General features: G+C 39.6%; 1 protein-coding gene across 8 annotated transcripts in view; it reads right to left on the bottom strand.

Moving 5' to 3' along the window:
• Window positions 1-9,363: 9,363 nt before the first annotated feature.
• The window catches only part of LOC133558198 (uncharacterized), a 46,413-nt gene continuing 45,135 nt past the window's right edge, over window positions 9,364-10,641 (bottom strand). For all 8 annotated transcript variants that reach the window (XM_061909399.1, XM_061909406.1, XM_061909403.1 and 5 more), the window contains 3 exons: window positions 10,329-10,594; window positions 10,143-10,249; window positions 9,364-10,066 (listed from right to left, as the gene is read on the bottom strand). In XM_061909399.1, the coding sequence (XP_061765383.1) occupies window positions 9,800-10,066; window positions 10,143-10,249; window positions 10,329-10,594 (640 nt within the window). In that variant the 3' untranslated portion in view covers window positions 9,364-9,799. The remainder of the gene's footprint in view (window positions 10,067-10,142; window positions 10,250-10,328; window positions 10,595-10,641) is intronic.

Raw genomic sequence — 10,641 nt, 5'->3', positions numbered from 1 at the left:
GGACCTGTGTAATAAAGGAGGATTTCATCCAACCCAAAGTATCAGCAACAACAGAAGCTGCAAGCTATTTCTGAAAAAGATCACTCTAAAAATATGAGTGAGCTCAACTTGGACAGAGATCTGAAACTTCCGCATGGATGGCAAAGAACGTGCACATACACAACGAGGGATTTTATCAGTTGTGAGCTTTGTTTACGATCACTTAGGGTATCTGGCAGCAGTTACTCTTCCAGCCAAACACATTTTACAGGAGTTTTGCCTCAGAAATTGTGTCTTGAATGAGGAAATTCCTAAAATACTCAACCAACAGTGGGTCAGCATGTTAATTGATTTGAAAGTGCTTTCAAGATTTCAAGTGAGCAGGTGCTTAGAACTAATGACTTTGGCCCACCAGTTCATGCCCGGTTACACCACTTTGCTGACGCCAGCGAATCAGGGTACCTACCTGAGATTACAGAGTGAATCAAATGGCATACATGTATCATTCATTCTGTGAAAGGCTAGAGTAACACTACTCAAACCCATAACCATCCCTAGACTTGAGCTTACTGCTGCTGTTTTGGCTGTCCGTGTAGACAAGATGATTAAATCTGAGTTACAGCTTCAATTGGAAATGTCATGATTCTGGACGGACAGCAGCACAGTCCTGAAATACATAAACAACAAAACCAAGGGATTCAGAAAATTTGTGGCGAAAAATGATATCAGTGATCAGAAGCATCAGATCCAGCCCAATGGCATAACATACAAACCACTAAGAATCCTGCAGACAGGTCATCAAGAAGATTAATGGTCCAAAAGCTTCTACACAACAAAACATGGTTATCGGGTCAAGAGTTTTTGTGGAAAGAAGAGGAAACACGGGTACCATGCAAAGTGCAGTCAGTTGTAGACTAAGGAGACCCAGAGGTCAAAGGTCAGCTCTCGATAAATGCAGTAAGTGTAAAAAGTAGCAACGCAACTTGCCAGCTCATATCTTACAACTCTGATTTGGAAGAGACTAAAAACTGCAGTTGCGTGGATATTAAAGGTACGTACGGCCAGAGGTGGGTAGTAACGCGCTACATTTACTCCGTTACATCTACTTGAGTAACTTTTGGGATAAATTGTACTTCTAAGAGTAGTTTTTATGCAACGTACTTTTACTTTTACTTGAGTATATTTATAGAGAAGAACCGCTACTTTTACTCCGCTCCATTTATCTACAATCAGGTCGCTACTCGCTACTTTTTTTTAATCGATCTGTTAATGCATGTTTTGTTTGTTTTGATTTTGTCAGACACGCATTCAAAGTAGGAACTACGCATGCCTGCGTTTCACCAATCACATGCAGTCACTGGTGAGGTTGGACCAATCAAACAGAGCCAGGTGGTCACGTGACCGTCACTTGTAGAACCCGACATGTTGAAAAACGTATCGGGGTGTTACCGTTTAGTGGTCAACTGTACGGAATATGTACTGTACTGTGCAATCTACTAATAGAAGTTTCAATCCATCAATCAATCAATCAAAAGTGTAAACGAAAAAAGACACTTTTTATTTCAACCGTACTTCCCGTCAAAAGCCTAAAGACTGATCGCACAGTTCCTGTCTTCACAATAAAAGCGCCGCTCCATCGCGCCTGCGCTAACAAAATAAGAGTCTCCGAAAGCCAGAGCAAACAAGCTAGCAAGCTACGGAGTTTGCCGCCAATGTATTTCTTGTAAAGTGTATAAAAACAAATATGGAAGCTGGACAAATAAGATGCCAAAAACCAACGACTTTCATGATGTATTAGACAGGAAGGAGGAACTTTTTTTCTCCTCCATTTGAAAACCGGGACGTTATCAGCACTACTGTCAGGTAATACACCAACTTATATTTTTGTCTTCATTACAGATAGGAATCTATATGTTAAACATGCATGTATATTTATTAAAACACCTCTAACATGTCAACAAAGACGGCAAAATAAATAAATATAAATTATATACTGTATATATAAAGATATGTATATATATACGATATGTGTGTATGTATATGTATATATAAGGTAGATCACCTCGACTTGGTCATTTATTAAATAATTGATAAACGTTGAAAAACTTTGTGGGGTGTTACCATTTAGTGGTCAATTGTACGGCATATGTACTGTACTGTGCAATCTACTAATAAAAGTTTCAATCAATCAATCAAATCAATGAATGCCTACTGAGCCTATGGTGCTGTTAAGTTACTGTGGCTCAATTTGCCTTAATTTTTATTTTATTTTAATGTATTATTATTTAATATATAATATTGTTTTAGTTGCTTAAGAGATATTCCTGGCTGTGAATTTGCTCATTGCTATTTTTATGTTTTTGTGCATTATTTGTTGCCGTAATCATTAAACAAACAGGTTACTCATCAGTTACTCATTACTTGAGTAGTTTTTTCCCAACATACTTTTTACTTTTACTCAAGTAAATATTTGGGTGACTACTTCTGACATTTACTTGAGTATCAAATCTTTAAAGTAACAGTACTCTTACTTGAGTACAATTTCTGGCTACTCTACCCACCTCTGCGTACGGCTCTATTGGAACTCAGCCACAGAAGAAAATGTCTCTTATTGCTTTCCTGCGCAGACACCCACTACATTAATCAAGAGATGATGGAAGCCAGAAACTCGATGAAACAAAGTTTTTCAGCTGAAGAACTGTTGAAGACATAGGATGCTATGGTCAAGTTTTGTCAGAAGGAAAAGCTTCCCTGTGAAATCTGCACACTGATGACTGGGATTCCTGTGAAGAGGAAAAGATGGAGTGTTGAGTGGTTGGAAGACTGTCCAGGACAACAATGCCAGAGCAGAGCAAACCCCCAAAAATCATATCAAAAGATCAACATGTATCCACGTTGATTCTCAGACACATCTGTGAGAAAACAGGACATAGTGGGAGAAATGATGTCCTCTCCAAGCTCAGAGAAAGATTTTGGATTACCTATGCAAATGCAGCTGCAAGGAGAGTGTTATCAAGTTGTGTCTTTTGCAAACGTCATAGATCCAAGTTGTGTGACCAGAAAATGGCAGACCTTCCTAATGAGAGAATAACATCAGACTTATAGTCTGATGTTCAAAATAGTCTACGCCAACGGTGGCGTAGACTATTTTGAAGTGAAGTGAAATATATTTATATACAGTAGCGCTGTTCTAATGACTCAAAGCATTTTTACATAGTGAAACCCAATATCTAAATTACATTTAAATCAGTGTGGGTGGCACTGGGAGCAGGTGGGTATAGTATCTTGCCTAAGGACACAACGGTAGAGACTAGGATGGCGGAAGCGGGGATCGAACCTGGAACCCTCAAGTTGCTGGCACTGCCACTCTACCAACCAAGCTATACAATCCCACATTTGGTCACTTTGAGGTGAAACAAGGACCTTCCAATGTGAAACGTTATGGAGTGGTTTTCACATGTAAGGCAAGTAGAACCATCCACTTGGACATGGCCCACTCATTGGATACAGACCCGTGCATTAGTGCCATACGTAGATTCATGTGTAGATGAGGACCAGTATCTCATTTCCGTTCAGATAACGGCACACACTTCACAGAAGCTGAAAAGGACCTGACACGAGCAATCGCTGAGTTAAACAATGGCATATAGAAAAGGCTTTAATGCATGACAACATGAGATGGAGTTTTAACCCGCCTTCCACTCCCCATCATGGTGGTGCTTGGGAACGCATGATCAAACTAATCAGGAAAGTGCTTACATCAATTCTGCACCAACAAACCTTAACTGATGAAGTCTTGGTCACTGTCTTGTGTGAAGCAGAAGCAATATTAAATTATCAGCCAATTACCAAAGCCTCACAGGATGCAGATGACTTGGAACATTTAACACCAAACCATTTGCTCACATTGAAAAGGGAACCTGTTTTTCCTTCTGGGCCGTTTGACCACAAAGACCAATATGACAGAAGAAGGTGGAAACAAGCACAATACATCGCCGACTTGTTTTTGAAAAGGTGGTCAAAAGAATATCTTGCCACACTATAGAAAAAAACAATTGGATTGAGACCAAACACAATCTGAGAAAAGGAGACATTTTGAATGTGGATTGCACTGCTCCCTTGAACACTTGGTTAATTGGAAATATACTGTAAGTGTTCCCTGATACAACTGGTGTGGTGCAGTCAGTTCGTTTACGGACAAAAAAACAGTGTCATTGAAAGACCTGTAACAAAACTGTGTATTTTAATGGATAATCATGTGTAATATGTTATTGATATGGTAATATAAGTTTGCCTCATGCCTGATGACTAGTGTTAAAGGGGAACATTATCACCAAACCTATGCAGGCGTCAATATATACCTTGATGTTGCAGAAAAAAGACCATGTATTTTTTTAACCGATTTCCGAACTCTAAATGGGTGAATTTTGGCAACTTAAACGCCTTTCTGTTTATGGGTCTTTTAGCGATGACGTCAGAACGTGACGTCACCGAGGTAACACACCCGCTATATTCATTTTCACATTACAAACACCGGGTCTCAGCTCTGTTATTTTCCGTTTTTTCGACTATTTTTTGGAACCTTGGAGACATCATGCCTCGTCGGTGTGTTATCGGAGGGTGTAATAACACTAACAGGGAGGGATTCAAGTTGCACCACTGGCAAGAAATCTGCCGCCAGACCCCCATTGAATTTCTGCACATTGAGTGTCTGCACATTTCACCGGCAATGCTAAGACAGACATGGCACAGAGATGTATGGATAACCTGCAGATGCATTTGCAACGATTAAGTCAACGGAATCACAAAGGTGAGTTTTGTTGATGTTGTTGACTTATGTGCTAATCAGTCATGGCATGACTGCCAGCTAATCGATGCTAACATGCTACGCTAATCGATGCTAACATGCTATTTACGCTAGCTGTATGTACATTTGAAACTATATACCCACATTTAATGCGAAACAAACACTTACCAATTGACGGATTTAAGTTGCTCCAGTGTGACAAGATGTGAAAGTCCTGATCGTTTGGTCTGCACATTTTAACAGCGATGCTAATGAGGTAGCCATGCTATGGGCCACTTCATTAGGTACACCCACACTATGGCCGAATAGCGTCAATAGCTATTCACTCAATAGCTTCAATTTCTTCTTCAATTTCGTTTTCACTATCTGCCTCCATACACCGACCATCTGTTTCAATACATGCGTAATCTGTTGAATCGCTTAAGCCGCCGAAATCCGAGTCTGAAACCGAGCTAATGTCACTATATCTTGCTGTGGTAACCGCTATGTTGTTTGTATTGGCAGCCCTGTATGACGTCACAGGGAAATGGATAGTGGTTTCGAAGATAGCGAAAATAAGGCACTTTAAAGCTTTATTTAGGGATATTCCGGGACCGGTAAAATTTTGAAAAAAACTTCAAAAAATACAACAAACCACTGGGAACTGATTTTTATTGTTTTTAACCCTTTTGAAATTGTGATAATGTTCCCCTTTAAAATCAGGGGGTTTTGTTTGAGTTTCTTTAATTATTTATTTTGTATGGCTCCAGGATGATAATACATTAATTGTTTTGTCTTCCATGGTCATAAACAACTAGGGGCTGGTTGTGGTGGAGCCATTGTTCCTAGGTGCCTGAGTGGCTCTGTGAGGAAGGAGCCAATGACGTTTGACGTTGATGTTTTCACACAGACTGCGATTCCAGTTACGAGGAAGTTCATTCTTCAACAAAGTGATGTGGACAGATGGCAGAAGTAACAGGCACTATAATTAGCAATTCACAAGCATTTTTTTTTGGCACATTTGAAATAATCAACACAGGAGGTTTGTTGATTCTTTTATTTAATGACTTAGTGGTCCAAGTTTGTTATCAAACGAAAAGCCAGCCAAAAGCCGCGAGTGCATTAACTAAGGTGCATCTCCACATAGCAAAACATAATTTTACTTGCACACCATCTACCGTGTTTGCATCTTGGAGTCACGCTAAAGTGCATTTGGAAAGTATTTACAATGCTTCACTTTTTTCACATTTTATGTTACAGGCAATTTCCAAAATAGTTTTGCCCTCATAATTCTACAGACAGTACTCCAGAGAGGCAGGGTTCCAAGAAATGAGTAATGATTATGTTCAAATACGCTGAATGGAACAACTGGTTTTGTGAGGAAGTAAAGAAAGAAAGAACAATGAGTCACCTCAAGCCAAGGCAGCTAAACATTTGACACATTCAAGTTGTCAAGGCTGCGATGAGCTGGCAACCTGTCCAGGGTGTACCTCGCATACCGCCCGAATGCAGCCGAGATAAGGCTCCAGCACCCCCCGCAACCCCAAGAGAGACAAGCGGTAGAAAATGTATGGATGGAAGTTGTTAAGTCTGCAATGAGCTGGCGACCTGTCCAGGGTGTACCCCGCCTACCGCCCGAATGCAGCTGAGGTAGGCACCATCACCCCCCGGGACCCCGAAAGGGACAAGCAGTAGAAAATGGATGGATGAATGGAAGTTGTCAAGGCAAGTTTTTTTTTATAGAGCAGACTTTGTACACAAGGCAATTCAAAGTGCTTTACAAATAAATTACAAAAAGGCATCCGTACTTAAAGGCCTACTGAAACCCACTACTACCGACCACGCAGTCTGATAGTTTATGTATCAATGATGAAATATAAAAATTGCAACACATGCCAATACGGCCTTTTTAGTTTACTAAATTGCAATTTTGAATTTCCCACCAAGTGTCCTGTTGAAAACGTTGCGGTATGATGACGCGTGCGTTTGACGTCACCGGTTGTAGCGGACATTTTTTTCCAGCCTGATCCAATCTATAAGTAGTCCGCTTTAATCGCATAATTACACAGTATTCTGGACATTTGTGTTGCTGAATCTTTTGCAATTTGTTTAATTAATATTGGAGAAGTCAAAGTAGAAAGATGGAGGTGGGAAGCGGTGTATTGCGGTTGCCTTTAGCAACACAAACACAGCCAGTGTTTCCTTGTTTAAAATTCCCGAAGGTGAAGCTTTATTATGGAACAGAGCGGTCAAGCGAACATGGTTCCCGACCACATGTCAACCGGTAGGTTTCGGTGAGAAAATTGTGCTAATAAGTCGGCTCTTACCGTAGACATGAGCGGAGCTTGTGTCCTCCTGCAGCTGCGGACTCTCTTACCTCCTCCCACCGGAGACACTGGCGGTCACCACACCCGTGGCAACACCCCTCCGACTTTTAGGTACCATATTATCTCACTAAAACACTAGTAACACAATAAGCAGATAAGGGATTTTCCAGAATTATCCTAGTAAATGTGTCTAATAACATCTTAATCGCTCTCACTGCCCTTGCCTTTTTTTTTCTAGTCCTTCACTCTCTTACTATTCTCATCCACGAATCTTTCATCCTCGCTCAAATTAATGGGAAAATTGTCGCTTTCTCGGTCCAAATCGCTCTAGCTGCTGGTGGCTATGATTGTAAACAATGTGAGGATGTGAGGAGCTCTACAACCAGTGACGTCACGCGCACATCGTCTGTTCTCTACTAACTCCTTTCAGCAAAAATATGGCAATATCGCGAAATGATCAAGTATGACACATAGAATGGACCTGCTATCCCTGTTTAAATAAGAAAATCTCATTTCAATAGGCCTTTAATAATCATAAAAATAATCAAAATTAAAATCATAAAATATAATCAAAATAAACAAAATGTTCTCGTCTGATACTTCCCAGATAACACATAACATTAGAAGAACGTTAGCGTAGCAAAATACATTGATTCAATGTTGTATTTTTGTCACATTGGTTATTTTTGATTTAGGTTGACAAATTAATGTTGAATCAATGTTTAATTACGGGTACAATTTCAACGATTGAAAGACTGCTGTTGAATCAGTGTTGTACAGATGATGATTTTTCAATGTTGAAATGCCCTTCATTGCATTGACATGGTGTTGATAATGATCATCAGGGAGGGGGAGGGCCATATCGAGCATGCAAATCACCAGACCAGCAAAATCTCACGGGAGTTGAGTTTCAACCCTGCCATTAAGCGCAAATAACGATAAAAAGCCGTGTGTGTGGCGGGGAAATGAAAAAAGTGACACTGTAAAAAAAATCCAACTAGCAATATGTTGACAAAGAATAGGATTTTAGGTCAAGTGAACACTTTCACTTGCAAAATGTTGAGTTCACTCATTATGTCTAGTTAACTCAACTCTTACTACTGTTTTGCTCCTCCATTTCTCCCGATTCACACTGGACATACTTGCCAACCCTACCGATTTTTCCGGGAGAGTCCCAAATTTCTGTGCACCACCCGAAAATCTTAAGGGGCCACTATTCTCAGCACAGAGAGGCATCTGTGTTGGGTAGAGAGCAAGTGCTGCTCCTGTACTTAATGTGTCTAATTCCCTGCCAAGCCCGCTTTGGATCATTGTCTGTAAAATGTTGTCCTATTTTTTTTTTATAGTCCTGTTTAGCCTCTTTGATGCTCCTTTTTGTACACTGTTGCTGTGGTTCAATGCCCAGTAAATGTGTTTCTCTATAGTATTTCTCCAGCAATGGTCATGTGGTGACATGAATGATGGTATTTTGAGAGGTTATAATTGAAGTCGAACGTCACTGAATTTCAGGTTCAAACACTGATGACATCTATTAAACAGACAAGAAGCAAGGAATTAAGCAAAAACAGGATTCAATTTAGCTCATTGAGGAGAAACGTGTGAGCTGTACTCTTTGTACAGTCTTCCACCATGCTCTGACAAAAGATTGTACGCCTCCTCTTATATGTTGCAATTATATGTGCATAACTTGTATTATTTTTTGCTTTAATTTACATGTTTTGTTGTGTTGTGTATGTGTGTGTAAAACACATACTAAAATTGGAACATTTGTAATTGTATGTACTAACAGTACTTTTAAAGTGGCAGTTTGTGATCCTTTAATGGCTGTATGTCCTTTGTGCTCTTTAATGTTTTCCTTTTGTTTCATACCAAAATCGCGCCACAGATGTCCGCCATGGGACCGTGCTCTCTTGTAGTTGTTAGTTTTCTCTTGTTTTTACAGGAAAAAAGACAGTACAGCCTACCAACTCAAATTATTTGAGTCTTGAACATACTTGGCCCTTTCAATGGATATATATATATATATTTTTTGAAACTATCATTACATTTAAGCAAAACAAAAATACAGTTGTTTTGGTATTGTCAGAAAAATGACACAAACAAAGGTTCAAATTGAATGGGTGATATTGCAAGGGTAACAGAAACCACATTTCTTGGAGTAATAATTGATGCAGAATCCAATTAAATCATTTACAGTTCAAAGTCTCAAAAACGATTGCAGTGTTCATAATAGCAAAACAGTTTCTGGGTAATAAGTCACTTTACAGTCTGTACAGTTCTCTTGTTTTATTGTATTTTGTGGTAACACTTTCAAGAGTTTTCTACAATTATTATTCATTTTTCACAGTAGTGCAGTTAGAGTCATTAAGAGTAGGCTAAAGGGATCATATTCATCCACTGTTTCATCAGTCCAAAATGCTAAAGTTCACAGATCAATTTACATTTAGAATAGTGTTATAATAAAGCAGCTATATGTAGTACTTACCTCAGGCAGCTATTGTCATCTGGATAAAAGCAAGCAAGATTGGCGTTTGAAACTGTAACGCTTGATAGCATTGTGTTTTAGATTTAGATTTATTGGTCCCCGTTGGGGAAATTAATTTAATTTTCACTGCCGTACATTTAAACAATAAACATTACACATCATAAAAACGTATTCATTGAAACTGCAACAGCGTAGGGGCAGAAATGAATATTCTCTAGCTGTTCATTGATACATCATCAGGTAGCTAAATGTCAAAGTCACAAAGAAACAAAGCAACGAGGACCCACAGCAACCTGGCATAACTGCCGATGAGGAAGCTGCAGGAGACGGCAGGTCGCCAACTGTTTCCCTTAAGAATGCTTCGAAACGCTTGGTTCTGGTAAAGACCTGAATGTCAGCACGAAGGGATCGACTTTGACCTGTTGTAACAACGGCAGCCTGGAACCAAGATGAGTCTGACTTGCAGACAAGTGGACCACCCTCATCCATCTGCAAATAAAACAATTGTCATGAGCCCCAAGAGAACCAAATAATTCATATTTGAATACGGGAAATATGAATGTACCTGTTGAATGTCGAAGCTTGGAGTGCAAATGTTGTCCTGATTATCACTCTCACAACTTGTGATTATAGTTTCAATGTCTCTTAGACTTTCACCAGGGCTTGCATTGACTGTAAATAATCCAAATACTGATTATACTGAGTATGTTTTAACCAATATCAGACCCAATCAAATTACAAAAGGTCTTACTTTGATCATTTGTTTCCTGTCCCCAGCCGACAACCCAGCAGCGACTTCCCAAAGGAAAGGTTGTTGCATCGTTGATGTCCAAACACACAGACTGTAGGTAATCACTGACGCTGACTGCATTTGTTAGCTGTAGCACTGCAATGTTGGAACCTGTCATTTCGCTAATTGTAATTTGTTCAATGGCCATCATCATTTCAAATTCCTCTATGCCATTTTCAGGTTTCTGGCCCAAATATGCAATCCAGTCGCTGGCAGTAGAATTAGAGCTGTAGTGGATAAAACATGTTCATCAGTTAAACTTTACACATACTCC

This window comes from Nerophis ophidion, linkage group LG08, assembly GCF_033978795.1.
Source record: "Nerophis ophidion isolate RoL-2023_Sa linkage group LG08, RoL_Noph_v1.0, whole genome shotgun sequence".
Classification (NCBI taxonomy): Eukaryota; Metazoa; Chordata; class Actinopteri; order Syngnathiformes; family Syngnathidae; genus Nerophis; species Nerophis ophidion.
This window is presented reverse-complemented; position numbering and strand designations above follow the sequence as displayed.